At 45.4% G+C, this 20,467-nt stretch overlaps 3 protein-coding genes across 4 annotated transcripts in view; 2 read left to right on the forward strand and 1 right to left on the reverse strand.

Annotated features, from left to right (window-relative positions):
* Positions 1-1,620: 1,620 nt before the first annotated feature.
* Positions 1,621-3,637, reverse strand: LOC8052163 (39S ribosomal protein L11, mitochondrial). Its single transcript, XM_002434049.4, has one exon. It carries the CDS (start codon positions 3,438-3,440, stop codon positions 2,847-2,849), a length of 594 nt encoding a protein of 197 aa, XP_002434094.1. The 5' UTR covers positions 3,441-3,637; the 3' UTR covers positions 1,621-2,846.
* Positions 3,638-3,937: 300 nt separating this feature from the next.
* Positions 3,938-10,609, forward strand: LOC8052164 (small RNA 2'-O-methyltransferase). Its single transcript, XM_029993176.3, has 6 exons — positions 3,938-4,133; positions 4,802-4,913; positions 5,501-5,748; positions 6,294-6,476; positions 8,730-8,907; positions 10,285-10,609. The coding sequence occupies exons 1-6, from the start codon at positions 4,072-4,074 to the stop codon at positions 10,318-10,320; spliced, it is 819 nt and encodes a 272-aa protein (XP_029849036.2). The 5' UTR covers positions 3,938-4,071; the 3' UTR covers positions 10,321-10,609.
* A 3,680-nt stretch (positions 10,610-14,289) lies between these two features.
* Positions 14,290-20,467, forward strand: part of LOC8042304 (guanine nucleotide exchange factor VAV3) — a 197,558-nt gene continuing 191,380 nt past the window's right edge. For both annotated transcript variants that reach the window (XM_029993177.4, XM_029993178.4), the window contains exon 1: positions 14,290-14,745. In XM_029993177.4, the coding sequence (XP_029849037.3) occupies positions 14,536-14,745 (210 nt within the window). In that variant the 5' untranslated portion in view covers positions 14,290-14,535. The remainder of the gene's footprint in view (positions 14,746-20,467) is intronic.

The following is a 20,467-nucleotide window of genomic DNA, read 5'->3' on the forward strand; positions in this document are numbered from 1 at the left end:
AAATAAACTAGAAAACGCTTTTCACCAAGTTTATTTGCATAAAATTAAAAAAAGTGTGCTTTTTACTTCATACTGTAACTTAGCAGCAGTTGCTTCTCGAAATTAGTGTCTGAAAGTTTCCCTTGTTTGATAACGAACACGTCCCTGCCCTTGCTGAACAGGCGCTCGTCTAACGCGCTGGATGGGATTGCTGTGTTGTTTCGCCAGAACAGGTTTTTGATTGCCGGGTAGGCGTTGAGGCAACAGAGTGCCGTTTTCTGCGGTCAAGTTGTTAGTAACCACCTCCACCGCAGCAAAATACTCTGTACGCCGGCCATGGTAGTTCTTCTTTGTTCTTATCAACATTCATATCCTTGTTAGCACTAGCACATTGCTGGCTCGTTGACGGTTACGCTGGGTTCATAGAGTCCCTGGAAATATTTCAGTTCGTACCCGGCAAGCCAGAAAGAAACTCCGCGCAAACAGCAGTAAATTTTGCTTCGACTGTTGACACTACACCGGAGTAGTAGCGCAAATCAAAATACGAAACATGCGCAGTGCGGAGTGGTCGCGCTAATCAAAATACGAAACATTCGCAGTGCCTTCCGCATGTATTGTTGTTTCACGTTTGATTCACCCGATTAAAAAGCGTTTGCGCAGAAAAAAGAACCGCAACAGAGATACTTCTTCAAGACAATAAGATGCAAGTGTTCAGTCACAAAGTACAAGCGCGTGCTAAAGATAAATAGATTTTTTTTTTCACCAAATCTACACGTGGCTATATTCGGGTCTCGACTAGCGAGAAAGAATGTATTCACAAGTTTGTGCAAAAAATAACTCCACACTCGAAATGTCGGAACAGACAATTTGGAAAGTGCAAAGAATGGCTAAATTGTATTCATTCAGTGATATATTATTCATAAGAAACTGGAAAGTAACGTCGTTACTTTCATCGTTACCTCAGAAAAAGTAATAGAACTACAGTTACAAGTTACATTTTTAAAAAGTAACTCGTTACAGTTACAAGTTACCAAAAAAGTAACGAAGTTACAGTAACGCGTTACTAGTAACGCTTTACTATTTAAGACTGCACCTAATGCCACCATCTCACTAGATAATGCATAGTTGACTATCGAAATCTTGTTACTGGATGGCTTGCTAGTTGTGTGATGTGCTCTTTCAGCAGTATTTTCCCTACTTGTGCAGCTACAGAAAGAATGGCAATTTCAGCAGTCACCTATTGTTGAACGAGGGGCATGGCAATATGCATTGATCACGATGACAGCGAAAAAACAAAAACACCAGTAAGCGGTGAACCAACTTCATAATGATAAACCCGAGACTAAAAACAAAAAAAGAAAAACTCCCACGCACACCTGTCAAATTTGAGACTGCATGTTTTTCCCTTGTTTTTTTTTTTTTTTGTTCTTTTTATTCGCTTTTAGTTTTAGGTTTATTACTATGAACCAACGTTACTAGAACCCTCAGTTGGGAAACTCACTGTTGAAACATGGGCCGCTGGCGTCCACCGAGACCGAGCTAAATACGACAACAGCGCCACCCTTTATCATTTTTTTTTACTGTGGTCACCTTGAACTTTCAGACGCATGTTTTTGCATAAAGACCAACGGGAAAAAACTCTTTTTGTAGTAATTTTTATTGGAGTTCAGTACAAATTGAGGGCGCGGGATGTTTTCTAAAATCTTTAGTTTGCAAGGTTTTGCGGCACAATTAATATTGTTTTTATACAACCATGCCTCAGCGGTGATTTCAGGTAGCGCGTCCCGACCTAGGTACATCTTGGCTACAGTAACAATTCGCGCCACGTCCGCTGGGGAGACGGGGGTGGTGCCCCTGTAACCTCTTCCACTGTATCTGTTTCGGCACCAAAATGGCCGATTAAAGCCAAAATAGATGTCACGAGCAGTTCCTCGAGTGGCCGCTGCGGGAGAAATGGCGGCTTTGTGATCACTATTAGCTCGGTTCTGGAGGACGGGTCGATGCCACTTTTTTCGAGCAGTCTGTATGGCAGTTTCCCAACCGAGTGGTTTAGTAATGTTGCTATGAACCATAGATTGCCTGCCTAACAAACCTTCTGCTGCGTCCCCACTCTGTGCTAGGCAATGGCACCACACTGGCTTGCCTGTTGCCAAGATTGTGCCACCACAAGGTAAAGCAGGGTTTGCTTGTTCCACAATTTTGGTGACTACTGTACAAGATAAATGCACACAGTCAACTTTCTCAAAGCCTATGTCTGCCAATGGCTGGCTTTATATATGAAAGCAAAAGTAGCAAATTGGATTGAAGGGAAAGGACAAATAAGTATACATAAAATGAAGGAAGAAGCAACCAGGTGCATGTAAACGTAGTTAGTCAATGTAGGACTCAATGTGATATTGTTGCGCTGATTCGAATACAAGCTGACTGCCCCAGTCAAGCCAGTACCCTGAATGCAGATGGAAGGCTCTTTCAAAGGTTGTATTTCACTTTTACCACCTCTAGCAGATATGTGCAAGCTGTAGACTTCTCTTTGTAGCAGTGCCCATACAAGTATACTAGACCAATGACAAAGCCGAAATTACAACCTACCAATAGTAAAGTGGAGAGCCACCAAATGTCAAAACGTCTTGTTCATCAACTGCAGCACTAATGTAACGACAGTACACACGTTTTGATTTTCGAACCGTTGTGCCCTTGAAAGCACGGGATTTTCGGGTCGGCAAAAAGGTATGTGGTCCCTGCTACAGCGAACACTTATGCGCAGCGCTTACGAAGCCTTTCCTCCAAATAACATCATCACCTGGCTGCTTCGAACGTATTCCTATGTCTAGAGAGCAGAGCAAAGTTTCTTGAGGGCGCCGAGACTTCTAGGCAACCGTCCGCAACAGCTTGGCCTGCCTCTTCTCCTCGATCTGCGCGAGTTGCGCCTGAACAATGGGTCGCCGCTTTTCGTGGAACTCGCGACACTGCTCGGCGTCCAGTTCGCGCACCACCTGCACGCCGCAGCGGTAAGCGTAATTGATCACGATCTTGCACAGATCCTGCATCGGCATGCACTCGTACACGGTATCCTCGCTCTTGATCTTGGCGATCTCGTAGACATGCTTCAGCGATATTATGCCGGCTTTCTCCTTGCCGTTTTGCATGGCGCCGCGGTCGATGCCAGCCGCCTGCATGACAAAGAAGCTGATGGGTGGGTTCATCATTTCCAGCTTGTACGTCCGGTCGGGCTTCAGCGAGATCTTGCACGGGATCGGGATGCCGGGTTTCATGTCCTTGGTCCGCTCGTTAAATTCCTTGCAGAAGTTTGCGATGTTGATGCCGCGCTGGCCGAGCTGGGGTCCCAGCGGTGGACCGGGCATGGCCGAAGCCGCCGGGATGTAGAGTTTTAGAGGCGTCGTGTGCATGACCTTCTCGACCACCTTTTTCATGGATTTGAGGCGCTTCACACTTTTCGACATGGTGATGGGTTGGGGTTCGGTCAGTTTACCCAGGAAAAGAAACACGAAGTACAACCTTCTGCACCCTTGGGGAAATTTTACCAAAACGTGCTTCTAATGGATTTTATAGTCGTGGCTTGGGATTGGATTGATCCGATTGACCAGAAAAACTCTTGTCGTGAGCCGCGTAACGATACGAAAGCAGACAGTTGATGCTTTACTACAAGATAAAGGTGGTAAAAGAGTGTAAAACGAGATACAAAAAACAGGGAAGGCAAAGACACAGCGCTGCCTTCCTTGTTTCTTGTGTCTCATTTTTGCGCTGTTTTACCTTTTAAGATGGTTACCCAACTTGCCCAAATTTCTGTCTTGTTGACACTTCACTAGTTATGAACGAAATTTTTATATAAATCTTAGGTACATTTTTTGCTAATACTTTTTATTGTTTCTTGCTTGCCAATAAAACCTAGATTGAATAAGCCATAGCCGATCTTTTAAAGAAGTATGTAAGTAGCTTAGCCTAGCCCAGCCTTAGTCATCAGGAGTAGACGAATTCGAAACTTGGAAGGTTTGAGTCCCCCTGTATACGAGTTTCCTTCGGAAAGTGAGCCAAGTGACTGCAAAATCGTGTTCTGACTCGACCAGCCAAGCAATGCAGTTGTGTGAGACGCCTCTTGGGACAGAACCACCGTTGGACGTGAATAAGAATACCCTGTAGGTGGTTCCCCTTATCGAAAAATTAAGGGAAATGGCGGCTTTGTTTCGGTTTTCAGATGTGACACAGGATGATTACTTTATTTGGCGATCACCAGTAACTAGAGGGCATAGATGAAGTTGAGTGATTGTAATCGTGTATTGTGTGTATGGTTGGACAGCGGGAAGTAAAGCCGATTCAGGTGGTGCGATTTTACTTGCATTGGGTTATTGGTCAGCCATTAAAGTTGCGACGAGTCACACGCTCTAGATGAGCGATTTAGCCAGTGCAGTACAACCGCTAGCCTGGGGTCTTTAACGTGCACCACGCAGTAGTGATTCACGACCGCACGCCGGTACGATGCTCATCCAGATCGAAACGGGCAGGGGTGGGGCTCGAACCCAGGATCCCTGGGTTCTGCAGCGCGAGCTTTACTTGCATTTCGCAAGTGTGGCGCATCGCAGCTTTCATGTTTTTGCCGACGGCGGAACGTGCAACTGCTAAACCGCAAGTAAAGTCGCACAGTGTGAATGAGGCTTTAGTCACCCCGATGGGCGCCTGATGCCTTCGCTGCACGTAGCTGAGAAATTTCGTGAGTGCAGTACCACTGCAGTAAACTTGAGTTCTTCGACGCGCTTCAAAAGCTTTTTCTAGTGGCCAGACTAACCGCACTTTCTCACCTGTATAGGCTCGGCGAAGAAGTTGAAGAATGTTCAAGAATCAGGTTTGACCCTCCCGTTGGAATCCAGCGCTACATCGCCGTGAACCAAATACTTTCGGAAGATGACTCTGTGCAAAGGGTACTATTTTCTTTTATTTGTTTTGCCCCTCCCAGGAGACATATGCTACTGAGAGAAGCAGCTTGATTTCACTAGGGTACTTGCTTAAAATATGTGCATGCACTCATCGGTGACTCCAATTAAGACAGTTCGGCAATGGCAGGGCGCATAATCGAGTTCTTCTATCTTTGTGGCAGAGAGACGAGTAACAGCTACAGTGGGTGTGCGGTCAGATGCATGTTTCAAGAAAGGAGATCTCAAAGTGGAAGGGGCAGTGCTGTCATCTTTCGCAAGGGTAGTGAAAGAAAGAGACATTGATTTGGAAGAGAATGCACTCTATAAACTACCTGCTTGATCAGTCAATAAAAAGAAATAAAAAAAAAAGCATCTGCCAGGAGGTTTTTTTGCTGCTCTTGGGCCTGTAGGCTATTGGGTTCGCACGAGTAAAACAAGTGGAGCCTTTTTGCAATGCACTGTCTTGTATACCTTCGTTTCTTGAATTACTTTTGGTACAGCTGACTACATAAAGGCCTTCCAACCTGAATATTTGTGAAACGCCCGACGTTCACTTGCCAGTCGGGCACGTGACGATGCCGTCGTCCTTCCAGGTGGTAGACTTTGGCTGCTCCACGGGGCAGTTCTTTCGCTACCTCAAGAAGATGGAGCACCTGAGGCACTTTGCAGCCGTGGACATCAGCTACGGCTGCCTGGAGGGAGCCTGCCACGTCGCACGTCCCCTCGTCTGGGATTGCATCCACAAGCGGGCGCACAGCCTCACGGCCCGCTTCTACAGGGGGAGCGTGGCCGAGCAAGACCCCCGGCTCAGGGGCTTCGACGGCGTCACCTGCATCGAGCTGTGAGTCTGCGCGCCTGGAATGCGTCTTCATGTCCAAAAATATGGCCCCTCGATTTCTGCCCTGTGACTTCATAAAAGTGTCACGCCGTTGCCAACCGCGATCCTGGCGGTATCGCAGCAGCGATGGCAGATGTGGCAAACACCTGTTCTGCTGCGGGGCACTCTCCGGCTCGACAGTCCACGGAAGCTTCGGCAGGCCAGGAGTTGGGACGACGTGACAACGGCGATGCTTGCATTTTCTCGTGCTTTTTTCGAGAACTTCTGCGCCAACCTCCAGGATTGTGACATCCGACGGCATGACACTCTTGTTTTTGTTATGTCGTTTGTTGCCGCTTCGGAACTGCTTTCGATGCATGGGTGGAATAGGACACTAGACACAATAGTTCGAGACGCGCGTTAGGCGTTGTAATCGCACTACTGCACTCTTTCGTTCTTCTCTTTGTTCAAAGAAGAAATGGTAAGTCGGAGGGGGAAAGTAAATAAATATTTCTGTCGTTTTCCATTTGAATACTGTCGATCCCCCTTTTTTCTTTTTTTCTGCCCAGTGTAGAACACTTGCACGAAGATGACCTGAAGAAGCTACCTGGAACCATCTTTGGCTTCGTCCGTCCTAAGGTTGCCGTGATCACGACACCAAACCGGGACTTCAATGTGGTTTTCCCCGAACTTCGGGGCATGAGGCACTGGGACCACAAGTTTGAGTGGAGCAGGGCTGAATTCCAGAGCTGGTGAGCACGAGTCTTGCATCTTCAGTCATGTGCCCCTCACGTTGAACCTTTACACAAAATCATTTGCTAGTTCAAGTCACCTGAGAAATTTTTCATAGAATCTTAAAAGGTTTCCCGTAACAAAAAAAGACAACTTCTGACTCGTATTGATCCCCATCCACACTTCGACACTTTGCTTCCTCGATATGAAAGCTCAAGAAGTGTGTTCCCTTCGAACGCCAATTCAGTGTGGAATGTAGGCTCAGTTTCTTTTAAAAGTACCCACTGGTCATTTAGGCAGCATAGGAATGAGGTGGTATTGTGTACTTCACAAACTAAAAGCAGACCAGCAGAGTTACTGTTGAATCTGATGTCTATGTCTGACATACTTCAAGTCTCATTGGGGTTTGTTGCACTCGCTATATTTGACTGTGGCATAAATATGAATGTGAGCGGGAAGAGTGCGCCGCTAAACAGAGCTCGGTTACCTCGGAGTTCTTTCTGACCAGCACACTTACCCTGCTAGTGTATAGAATCGCCCATTTTCCTTTGAGGCCTTCTAATGCAAGTCACTGTCTTTCTCAATAGCATCACCACATATCCCCACAATCGGAGGAGGCTGAGGTGGAGGAATCAATAGTAATTCTTTGTTTCTGGCATAAACAGGTTGCCTCTAGAAAAAATTGTGCAGTGACTAACCTGAAACACAAAATGGAAGAGAATGAAAAATTACTGCAGCGGTTTCATGCATTCTAGCTTTGGACAGGTTGTTAATCTGTGTTGCAAGCATTGCACACAAAGATTGTACAGTACTTACTCACTAGTGGTGAAGAAAGGTAGGTATATGCATGTCGAATCGGGCATGCATTAAGACCAAACTTTTGGGGTTGAGTTTGTTAGCCCTCGATCAAGACCAGGGCAAGCCGCATGCAATTCTTTGCGGGTTGAAGTGTGGCTCGCGGCTCCCCGTTAAGCATACCCACCCTAGCCGTTCACCCCCCATTAGATCAGAAGGTAAGATATGATAAAAAGATAGCTTGCGTTCTGATAGCCTCATGCCACCATGCACACGTCGGACCAACTGGATAAATTACATCAGGGTCAGTGGCATAATTAGCAATTGCTTAATGAGTGGAAATCACTGTGGCCACCACTAAAATGAATGAAATTGTTAGGGCTGGGCAATTGATTGATTAACCTACCGATTAATCAATTAAGCCTTTAATCATGATTATCTTTTTTAACCGGTTAATGTAAAATTTTGACAAACCAAAAGAAAGTAGAATTACATGCTTTCACCATGCAGACGGACAAGTACACCTATATGATGGGCAAAGTTTAGGTAAAATTTTAGCCTAAAGTAAAATGTGGGGGCAAGATTTGCAACTCCTGACGAGCGCAGAAGGTCGCACCTGTCCCGGCCACTCCAACGTCGTTCGAGTGTCCGTTTAGCGCAGCTAAGACTATTGTGAACAATCAAACGAGGTTGCTCTTGCCGGAGAATATCAACGAACCTCTTTGCCGCACGCTGCTGAAGTACCGTATTTACTCGAGCATTTATTTAGCACAGGCACAATTTATGAACAAGGCCCTTGTGTCCGCCTTCCCACAGAACACATATACAGCCAATGATCGCGTTGCGCATAAATAATATAGCGAATAACTATATCGAGTACAAGATTCTCCATACAAATGCAATCTTCACAGATGGTATCTTTGCACGTAGACGTTATCTCTGTCCTGTAAACCGCTGGAATCATGCTGCCGATCACGGGGATTGGCAAGCCACATGCTCTACGGTAAAGCAAGCCCTCAGGTTTTCTTCATAAACAGTGCGGCTATTACTCGAATAAATATGATAATGATTTGCAAGTGCAAGTGCCTTTGAACATGTTTTGAACCACACATCAAGGTTGATTCATTTTTAAAATTTTATATGGTGCCCCTACCCACAAATTCAGCAAAAGAAAAAAAAAAAAGAAACACATAAATTTGATTTTTTTTTTAAATAATATGCTTGAAAATGACCAAGACTGATTAATCTATGGATTAATCGATTAAAGGACGGCAATTAATCAGGTTAAAACTTTTAATCAATGCCCAGCCCTAGAAATTAAAAAAAAAAAGCCACGCCTTCTTTTTGTTGTGGCTCTTCATTTAAAATGGCTCTTTTCTTTATGTCCGTCTAGCCACCCATAGCTAGACAGTAACTTGATTTGCGGCTTTCTTTTTGTGTCCTTGCATTTTTGTGCATCTTGTGCGACTGGTACCCAGGTGTAGCGGCATCCTGGATGCATACCCCGGGTACTCTGTGGAGTACACAGGCGTTGGCGATGCCCCGTCAGGGGAATTCCCTGGAATAGGCCACTGCAGCCAGATCGCCATCTTCAGGAAAATCTGCAACGACAAAGACCTGGAAACCAGTTCTGCTAAGTTGCCCGTTTATGAACTGGTAAGGCAGGCTGGTCTCTTGTGCAGCCATTCTTGTGGTGATCTGTATGGCAGGGCTACAGTAGACTCTCATTAATTTAAACTCCAGGAAGCCACAAATTTTGTTTGAAATCAGAAATTCATCTAAATATGATGGAAGATAAAAGTATGATTTGCCATATGAATGGCCACACATACAAAACAGATATTTGATTGTTTCCTCTACATAGGCCTACTGATCATAAGCGAGTATGTCACACATGAAATATTTGTGAAATGTATGACATAAGTTTATTTATCCCTAAAAAATGTTGTTTGTTGTGGACTGTTCAGACAGCACATGACGACTCAAAACAAAAGTTTGTTCTTCAGGCCAAGAAGTTGTCTAATATGATAATTTTTTGTGGACTGTTAGGGATTGGTGCCACGTCAGGCTTTTTTAAAGGCCTTTCACACTGGCCCTCCTTTTGGGCTCTGCCCGAGGGAAAACAAACAAATAAATAAAGAAAGAAAAGTGAACTATTAAGCAGGGGGCACATGAGCGATTAAGCGGGGCACCGCGCGGCAGTTTTCATAGCAACTTGCGTGGCCACTCTGACGTAAATCCTTGACGTGCCGCCACTTCACAGTGTCCGCACAAGTTTCTATGGAAATTTCTGCGTGGTGCCCGTTTTCATAGCTCAAGTGTGCCCTGCTTAAGGTGCAACCCCACCGTGCATGACATTTTGGTGCTTTTTTGACGGCTTATAACTTTCTTTCTATGTATCATGCAATTATAAAGTTAATGTCAAATTAAAGAGCTGTTTTTCAACAATATTTTAATGTCTCGATATTACGATTATGTTTAGTTGTTAGTTAACTATTCAGATTTTAATAGACCACAGTCTCTAATATTGAAAAAAGGATTTCTCGAGTTATAACGTCCTATCGTCCACAATATTTTACGTGAGCGTTCGGTTGGATGCAAATTATTCAAGAAGTAAGCAACGAGCTGTACAGATAATGTGTATTTTAAAATAAAAAATAAAGTTTAATATGGTAATATTTCATGGCGCTATAAAAACGAAATCACGTCAACTAATCAAAATAACGAAAAAACTAATCAAAATAATCCGGACCAGACGAACGCGAATATTTCGGAATATGCGAGTTGGATTAAGCCCGTGCAAAATGATCCTCACAGTGCTTTATGCTCAATTCCTTGTGTTGTAATGGTCTTATAAATTTAACCGCTTCTACAGTAGTCGGGGAATTTCGCCTGAAATTGTCAGGTAAAACCTGGAAAAGTCAGGGAATTTCAATATAATAATTTGCTAGACATCCTGTATGCCTTTTTGTAGGCACTCCAAGTTGTATTCTGGAGCAGTGACAGATTGTCTGGTATTCTTGTCCTTTTCAGATATCAGAAACCGTTCATCCTGGAAGGGAGGACTGACCCTGCTGCCTGTTATGTGTTCTCTGCATTGTCACTCTTGCATCGTGCAGCCACCTGCATTTCAAATATGGGCATTGCGAAAGGGTGTCATTTTATTCTGTAGAGGCTCACTTCTGGGGCACACAATGTTTGTGTCCCCATATTTTTTTTGTTTGTTTGTTTATTTGTTGCCTCACACAAAGTAGTACTGAGCCGTCTTTTTCAAATGACAATATTCCTTCTTTTCCTTTCTGACTTGTATGTATGGCGTCATATTTATAAAAATTAATTTTTCCCTAATATTGCTCAAGTGACCTTGAAAGCAACCTCAACTTTTCGTGGGTTGCATTGATATCTTTTCTAGTACACTAGAGTTATTGGGGTTGTAAGCTTCAGCAAATGTAGAAAGTGTTTTGCTCATATACTATGCTGAGTGATGTGATTGCGGCACGTTTTTCGCCAAACTGCACCAAAGGGCTTATTTCCTTTTGTTATGTCCTTTTACATTTATCCTAAATGTGAGGAACTTGCACCAACATTGCACCAAAACTTGATTACACTTTATTAATACTAAAATATAATAGCTCAGGCCGCATTACACATCTGGATCATTATGGTAGGCTTGTGCAAATTTTCGGAACTTTAGAGTTGAACCACAAATGATGTCTTGTCCTATTTTATCTCTGTCAGTGACAAGCACTGACAGTACTCTGAATTTTTTTTAATATCTTTTATGTTTCTAGTCTGCTCTCTCATGTAAGTCAGCTTTGTTGAGTGCCCTTCTCACCGCACTCTTGTGTACTGCAAGAAAGCGACAATCTTGAAGTAAGCATTGCAAGTTTGCTTATCTTGCTTGACTGCAGTGCATCCAAGTACTAAAGGGAAAGCATTCACCCAGAGCAGGATCTGAAACACGCTAGCGTAAAAAAAGGGAACTTCGTGATTGTTGATGCTACAGCTCTTAGTTGCAGTAAAAGTTTCTGAATTAAACTGGGACTATTATTTATGATAGTCTGTGGTATTCTGGCAATATTAAAATTTGGGATATTGGGGTGGTACTCAGAAGAAAACTATATTAACGCTCTCTAGGCTCATTTTTATTTGAACTCCATTGTTTAGTTGTCAAATTTATATATGTTTTATCCGTTCCAGGTACAGTCAACAAAATAAATTGAAACTAAATTAGGTGATGCAGTTGAAGGAAGCTCAATTGAGAATAACCTTGACAACATTGACTGGATTCTTATGGATCACGTTCCAATCTCTGTGGCTATGAGGTTTAACATACAAAATGTCATTGATTTTCGTAAGTTAATGACAAAAGTTTTTCTTCAATTTGAATTAATTTTTGTTTTTTGTTTTATTAGAACCCTTAGAACCTGAATAAAACATCAATTTGTGTGCTCAAGATCATTCAAACATTATTTTAGTTAAATATTCTATTTGGTTTACATTTTATTTCATAACTAAAATGACCATTCACAGCTGTCCATACTGACCTTCATCGATCAGCACCTTGTTGCCATGCCTAGTGCTTTGATGTGCAACTAAACAGCTAGTCGTGTGTTTAAGGAAATCAAACCGGCCGTTGCACAGAAGTGGGAAGGCAAAACATGCACGTTTTTCAGTTGGATAGGCCAACGCACAGATCTTAACATTCAATATTTACTGTGGTATGAATGTGTGTATGAAGTGTGTGCTTGTGCTCTGGTCACTCGCATCACTGTATGCTGTGTAAGTACTAAGCAGAACTTTGTTGCTCATTTTCAAGTATTGTTGCATTTCAGCTAGTCATGAAATAAGCACGGTTAATTTTCTACTCCTTTTTCTTTTTTTTTTTTTTTTCTTTTTTTTGCCTTATGGATTTTGAGGTTCTATAGGTCTGGGATTGAAAATATGTGTATTTAAACTCGTGATGCAAATAACCAGGGAAACTTTTTGGTCATAACTACAAAACCCAGAGACATACTCCCTGGGTTTATCTTCATTAAGACGGTCCCCGGTTGACACTTGCACTCTGGATTACGTGGATGTTCTCATGTTAGTGCCTTCGTTATTAATTAAAGCAGTGATGTGATTGCTGTGCCAATTGCGCCAAACTGCGCCAAGGGGCTAACCTTGCTACATCCTGCTAGATTTTGCCAAGATATAGATTATCTGCGCCAAAAGACCGGTTGCCTTTCAAAACCGAAACTAAACTAAGTACCGAAATTGACCATGCGTGTGTCATGTGGCGCAAGCGGCCGCCCGACACTAAGTACCCTGCATCAATTGTCCATCCTAGGGTGGCTTTGTGTGCGCTTTGCTTTGGGTGGAGACATCTCGCCATTTTGTCCCACACTTTTATTTTTATTTTTTGTTCAGAAGCGCGTGAAAGAGCGTGTCTCTGCACGCGTTTGTGGCGCTGACTGTGCTATGGCGACATTTTGTTTTCGTCAATTTCTTGGTATTTTACCCGTGAGCGCGTGCTGTCGGCATCGGGTACTATAAAGGATGGCATCACCCTAAACAGAAGGACATTGAGGCACCCTAGACCATCCAGTCTCGCATGGTTTTCCCGCCTTGCGTTTCACGCTCTCGTCGTCTCGTGGGTCTCGTCTCGCATATTTAAAATAAATATATATATATATATATATATATATATATATATATATATATATAATGTTTTTTTGTTTTAACTTGTACCTTGTTTGCTGGCCTAGCAAACGTGCTAATAAACTTTTTTTTTTTTTTTTTTTTTTCCTCGTATGCTCCATAGCTATATTTTGCATACAATTTTGGGAATCAGTTGGCGACGGAGCGGAGTGGCATGGTTTCGATCGAACAGCTATTGTCTCCGCTTGCGCGACGACGCACGCGCAACTGCAAGCCTGCCGAAGTTGCCCTTACGTGCATGCGAATATGGTTACACAAAAGAAGCACCAGCCGGGACGCTTGCAATCCATTGTTTTACGTTTGCTTACTCTTGACGAAAATCTGACACATTGGCAACCAGTAAAACGGTGGCGAGCGGTTTTTCGGAATTCCCAGGCAATGACTAAAGCACTGTACACTTCTGGGATCTCTCAGCAGTAAAAAAGCAGTCAGTTCCGTCAGAACACGTCACGTCAAAACACAACACAAAGTGCCCTTCGTTTGTACAGCACTCCAAACGAATATTTTTATTATTCTAACAATATCTGCTCTAAAAGCCACTTTTGCTGCTCCGAAACACTGTCTTGGCTGCTCCAAAAAAACACTTTTGCTGCTCCAAAACACTGTTTTGGTTGCTCTAAAGGCCACATTTGCTGCTCAAAAACACTCTTTTGGCTGCTCCAAAATGGCTTTGGCCAATCACATCACTGATCAAAGTACTCCCAACTGCGTTTAGTTTTTATTTGACGGAGGTTTGTAGGTTATTCTTATTGAAATTGAAATAAAAGGTGAATCATCTTGCTAATTGAATAATAATTTTAATACGTGTAGGCCGTTTTGGTATTACAATTGCCATGTTAAAATGTGAAAAAAAAATGTTTTTTTTTCATGTTTAATTTTTGCAATTAAACGGATATATTTTCCCGCTAAATTGTGACGTCACGTGTCACAATGATGCGGCCGTGGTGTCAACCTTTGTCACGTGACGTGACGTCACGGTATGACTGACGTCATCTGGTCAGTGCAACAAATCCCTTTAATACGTACTCGTGTAGACGCTTCTAAAATTCGCGGTGCACCGGATTTGTTGCCTGCCTTCGCCCCGATTCCGACGCAAAAATCCGCAGTGAAACCGAAACTACAGATGAGCGCTTAGTTGATCCGCTTCCCTCGGAGTGGCGCTACAGTCCCAGCCGGTTTCTGCGGCGCGCCGCTCAAAGCTAAACATCAAAGCACTCCCGCCCGAGAAAGAGGAAAAAGGAGGTGAGGAGGGTAACAACGGCGGAGGGGGGCATTCTGGTTGTGGGACCCCTCACTGGAGGGCAGCGCTTCGGCTCTCGCTGCTTCCCACGGAACCCAACGGGCCCAAAAACATAATCAAAAAGAAAGGGAGTGCCCGAGAGCGCGAGTGTTGCTCCTCCGTCTCCGGCAAACAGACGGAGTACCGCCTGGGCTTGCCTGCCAAGCAAAGATGTCGGCGCCGAGTTGGCGCTCTAGCGCGCGGTCGCCCGTTTCCTGATACGCCGTGTGTGTTGTCGTGCGCGTGTGTCCGTGTTGATCGTGTCCCTCCTGGACGTCCGTGCGGCGGTGTGTTCGTCGGGCATGGCCGACGTGTTGTGGCGGGACTGTGCCGACTGGCTGGTGCGCTGCCAGGCCCTGCCGCCGGACCACCGCGTCACTTGGGGCACCGCTCAGCTCATCGACTTGGCCAACACGCTTAGGGACGGGGTGCTGCTCTGCCAGCTCCTCAACAAGCTGCTGCCGGGATGCGTCGACCTCAAGGAGATGAGCCTGCGCCCGCAGATGTCTCAGGTCTGTGCGCTGTCTTTGCTTTTTCGCGGTCTCGCTGTGGGTCGCCGCCGCACCGACCGCGGGTGGTGTCGCAACGGGACGGCCGGCCCAACCCGGCTGGGGTGCCCACTTTTGTGCGGCTTCTTTTGATTGACTTCCCTCCGCGCGGCAGATCCGACGAGGTTGTTCCCAAGACGCTCGCCTTTGCCGCTCGTTTCACCTCCTTCCATGCTTGGTGCGTTTGTTTGACTGCCGATGTCAATGTACGATATCAAACTAGGGAAAAAAAATGAAGCGATCAAACCAATGCTGTCCCGTTCATACTTTTGCGAACTTCCTTCCCAAACTGTCGCCCTTCCGCTGTCCCTTTATAGTCAACCGGCTTGCTTCCCTTTCAAACCCCTTTGTGGCCGACCAACGTAGATAAATACAAAAAGCAAAAAAGAAAAGAAGGGAAGAAATTTTAAAGGCTGGCGGGCGGCGCGGGCGTGCTCGGCATCGTGCTAGCAGAGCGCCGGGGCTATCTGCTTTTTCGCCGCCGTTTTCATCGTGTTCCGTGGGGAGAAAGCGAGCTGTCACGGCCGTGGCGGCACAGTCCCTCGCACAAGGTCGTGAGCGCCTGTTGCTGTTGCTCTCGGTGCGCTCTGATGCCGCGGGACATCGGAATCCCCGAGATCGGAATTTCCATCTCTCCGGGATGTTTGTGCGCCCGTCTTCGTGCTCTGGAGAGCCGCTGCCAAGGCCGTCTCGGCATTTGCATTGCCTGCTGCGAGGAACCGAACGCTCAAACGGATCCGTTTCGGGGGGCGTGGAAAGCTGGCGAAAATCTGCGGGATTGAGACTAGTCGTGAGAAGAATCGGGGCTTTCGACAGGAAAGCTGAACTAGTTGTGCGCGAATAAACTTTATTACTTTTTTTTTTTTCGTGTCCATCGGGGATCGCACAAAGTTACTAGGGCCGGATTTTCCAGGATTCAAATGGACCGGGGCCCACCTAGATAGAAAAAGGGTAACGGCTTTCTTGAACTCAGTCAGTTGAATCTAACAAAATTATTAACGACACCAAACATTCACACGATGGCCTCTTTTATGTGTCGCTAAAATGTTGGGAGAGCACCATTCCATCCCTATGTGGCACTGCTACTATGCGAACCTGCCTGAAAAAGCTCCGACGCCGATGTTCTGCAGACAAGAGAACTCCTGATAGCTTCATTTTGGTTAGCAGGCAACTTGGTCAGTATACACGGCACTCCTTAGAGTATACAATCGCTAGAGGGACCGTGAAAAGATGTAGTTTCAAGATTGCTGTCTGTATGAGACTATGAGCGTCGTACCGAACGACCTGCGGTGTTGTCGGCTCCATTCGGATCAAATAAATTTCAGAACGCTTCTAATGTTTGAGCTGCACCGATAACACACTGAGGGAGCAGCCGCTCACTCTCGCAACCAATGAGCTCCAACACCACCCACTACGCCCGAGTTTTATCTCAATTTCTGCGTCCCATAACTCGGTCTCGGCGCAATCACTGTGCGTGCCGGGTGATAGAAAACGCACAAAAGCGACGATCGGCGTGACTAGGCACTTTCTTCGCTGCTTGTTTGGCAAAGTGGATCGGGGTATGAATGTCCGAGCTGATCCGAACCAGCCGGCTGCTGTATTTTTGTCGAGCCAGCGTCGCACTGAAGCGAAAGGCAAGGTGACAGACGCTCAGAAGACACGCCGAGCGAAGCACCCTGGCATCAATGGGCTAAGATGAACGCCGACGCGGCACAAAACACATCTGCACAGTGGCCGCTGTGTCTGTCCCGACTTCGGTGACACACGCGACGTTTGCAGAGGTGACAGTTCCGAAGATGCCGACGTTGTTCTCGTGCTCAGTTTTGGTGCAATGTGGAACGAGTGGGAACCTCGACTGCAGCGAAGCACGCACGTGGTCATACGTGACGTGCAGAGAAAATATAGTAAAGGTGCGGGCGAGCTGGGTGCATGCATAACCGCGTTGAATTGACCCGAGACTGGGATAGGAGAGAAATATCGAAACGTAGAAGGGGCACAAAATAGACTGGACGATGTTCTTGTCCGTCCTTTTTGTTGATTATTTCTGTAACAAGCCTCGCGCTCACGTTCAACTTCGTTTATTTAATTCACCTCTTTATGTAGTCTAAAACTCGAGATCATCACCCCCGACACAAAAGGATGAAGTCAATGCAGTCCAAGTGCCACAATCTCAATCTCCATAATACAATGCTGGTTCAGACACTTGCCGAAGGGGGAAGGGGGGGGGGGGGGGGGGGGGGGGGGCTTGGCTTGGGGTTGGATCGGTGCCTGAATGGGCTCGCGCTGCTCCCACTTCTAATACAAAAGACACCTCCACCTAATACACCCCCCACCCCTTTTTTTTTTTCCTAAGAAACAACCGAAACGCCCTTCACCCCGGCACATCGTAGAAAACGAAACAAAACAAACAAATAAAAACACCGAAACTCGAAGGAAAAAAAAAACAAAAAAACAAGAAAGTTTATTAAAATTATTTCGAACATGGGTTCCTTGATCACTCCTTGAAACACAAAATAATGAAAAAACGAAGGAAGTGCGTCTTTACATTTTTAAAATGTTCGTTTAATTGCTTCCAAACTGTAGCGAAACCTAGCTGACTCATACAATTGCCTAGAGATTTTATCCGCGCAGTTTCCCTTAGCCCAAATGCGAGAAACTTGGGCCAACATTGGGCCAAGACTTGATTTCATTTTATAATTACTGAAAATACATGGCTAATAATGACTCAGGCCCCGCTACACGTTTGTATCCTTATGGTAGGCTTACGCGAATTTTGAGAACTTTCGATTTTAGCCGCAAATAACGTGCAATCCTATTTTATCTCTGTCAGTTGCCAAGCATTCACGGTACTCGGAATTTTCGCAATTGGCGGCGAGATGTCTTGGTGGCGCCTTCGAATGGTTTCCTCTCCTGACGTCATTAGCTTGCGAACAACAAATCCGATGGTGTTTGTAGTTAGCATGGTGGAAGCTTGAAGTTATTGCGCTCTGGGAACAACACTGCCAACAACGTCAAAATCGAAGTTCTTACATATCCTTTGCTGGCGTCATTGTCAGTATTCGGCCAATCGTGGCAGGCCGACCACAGCGACGCTTTTGATCGCTCACGTGGCCCGGGGTCGCACTGCTTGTACACCATTCGAATCTTAGAATCTGTATGCAGATCTGCATACAGATTCGAACGCGAGTCGCCGCAAGGTCCGTGCTTCGAATGCCGCAAGACAATGAGGAGTTTAAGGAGGAAACCTGGCACGCGGCATTCGAATCACGGATATTGCGGTGACTCGTGTTTGCAGAGTGTCTTTTCTGTGACCCCGGCTTTATGTTCCTACAGGGGGTTATTCACTGGCGGCCATATCTGTGTGCGCTAATGCTGAGCGCGTGCTGATGGCGAGCTTCCACAGTCCTTTTGCAACGTGCATTCCGCACCATCAAGAGTGCCGGTCTTCGCAGCCTATTGATGTGAGATCGTTCTGAGCATGCGCTCTAAAGAGCACCCACAAAGATGGTGTCTAGTGAATACTCCCTATACTTCGTCTCACCTTAGTATGGACTAATGCGAAGGTGTGCAAGCGCGAGCGGCTAGCCTCGACTGCCTTGACTGATGCACGAGCGCTCGTGCAACCGCCGAGGCTTCATGCAAAGCAACTAGCTCGCGTTTTTAGCTTGCGCGGCTAACAATATAGTTCATGCTAAGGTGAGACGAACTAAAGTTTACCCTGGCGTGAGATTTGTTAAGTGCGCTTCTCACCGAGCTCTCGTGCACTGCAGGGAAGCGGCAACCGCGAAGTAAGCCGCGCAGTTTTGCTTATGTTGCTTCACCGCAGTGAATTCGAGTGTTAAAGGGAATGCATTCCCCCAGAGGGGGACGTTAAACACGCAGCGTCGGGTATATTGAACCTCGTGCGTGTTAATGTAACAGTTCTTAGTTGTAGTAAAAAATTTCTGAATATAACTGCGGCTATTCTGTATGATAGACTGCGGTATTCTGGCGATATATATTTCAAATTCGGGATTTAGCGAGGGTTCTCAACAGGAAATTATATACTCCGCTATTTAGTCATCACCTTTACACATGTTTTATCCGTTCGAGCTAAAGCCAATAGAATAAATTAAATCTAAATTAGGTGAAGCAGCAGAAGGAAGCTTGGTAATGACCTTGACGACTTTGGCTGGATTGTTTTAAGAAGGCATACTTATCGGTTATATGCCGATCTCTGTTATTATAAGGTCCTACATACAAAATGTCATTAATTTTCTTAATTTAATGACAGAAACTTTTTTATTTTAAGAATTTTTTTGCTTTATTATAACCTTTAGAGCTTGAATGAAACACCAATTTGTGTGCTGAAGATTATTTAACATTATTTTAGTAGAATATACGATTTGGTTTACATTTTATTTCATAACTAAAATGACCATTCACGGCAGTCCATACTGCATTTCATCCATCAGCATGTTTTTTCATGCCTAGTGCTTGTATGTGCCACTAAACAGTTGTTACTTCCTGCGCCGTATTAAAAGAAACAGCCCCCGTTGCTCAGTCTGCGATGTCTCAGAAACCGTAAGTCACATAATCTGTGACTGTGTCATCTATGCCACGGAACCAGAAGACCTTTAAAGGACAGTACAGAGCTTCGACAACATACCTTTTTCCTGTGACAAGGCGTTGAGTTGGTGGCAGTGCACAGAACATTCAGTGTGAGCCACGAAAGCGCTCGTTCAGTTCCTTCAAGACAGCCGACTAGGGAGCCTTCATGTGCGCTTTGCTAGGGTGATGCCACCCTTTGTAATACCACTCGCCGACAAACCACCAGCCATTTTGTTCCTCGGCGATAATCCGTGGGGCTTATAACCCTCCCGGAGACAAGCACCTGATCTCAGAAGTTCGGAGCAGCGTTGTGGAACCCACGGAGGGAGGATTAGCATTTTCCCCCTCGGATGGGATTACCGATGGACACAAAGACCGCTTTCCGGCGCACGGGGAAACAATCAGAGAAACAAAATGGCGGTGGGAGAGGGTGTGGGAAAGGGAAACAGGCAGTTGGCATCACCCTATGCGAAGCGCACATGAAGGCACTCTACAGCCGACTATTGCAATCCCTATAGGCAAAGAGGAACACGCCATCTTAGCTGTATCAACCTTTCAACCCCGCATTCCTCAATTTCTTCCTTCTCATAGTCATTACCTCATTCCCCCTTTTTATCCCTCTATCCCTCCCCCTGCGCAGAGTAGCCAGCTACGACGCAAGTCCAGGCTTACCTCTAGCTCTGCCCTTCAATCATCAATATTTAAATAAATAAAAGAAAACAGCTAGTTTTGTGCGTGAGGAGATCAAACCTGCAGTTGCACAAAAGTGTGAAAGCAAAGCATGCACTAACACACGAATCTTAACATAAAATATTCACAGTCGTACGAATAAAAACCAAGTGTGTGCTTGTGCTCCCAAATTACTTTTTGCTGCTCTACAATATATCGTTTGGCCCTCGTGTCTCGCGTCCTCACTAACTCCAAATGTAGACTTCTCGGAAAACGGGAAGTGCACTCTGCGGTTTGTTTTCGGATATGCTGTTTGCTAAGCGTAGAGGCGGGAATTCGGCGCGTTTGCGCCTGGCGCGGAACGTAGGTGCGAGAGCGACGGCACGGAGTTCCCGTTCAATTCTGTCGTTTGCTCTTTTCTTCTTTT

Source organism: Ixodes scapularis, unplaced genomic scaffold, assembly GCF_016920785.2.
Source record: "Ixodes scapularis isolate PalLabHiFi unplaced genomic scaffold, ASM1692078v2 PGA_scaffold3__209_contigs__length_174095766, whole genome shotgun sequence".
NCBI classification, from domain to species: Eukaryota; Metazoa; Arthropoda; class Arachnida; order Ixodida; family Ixodidae; genus Ixodes; species Ixodes scapularis.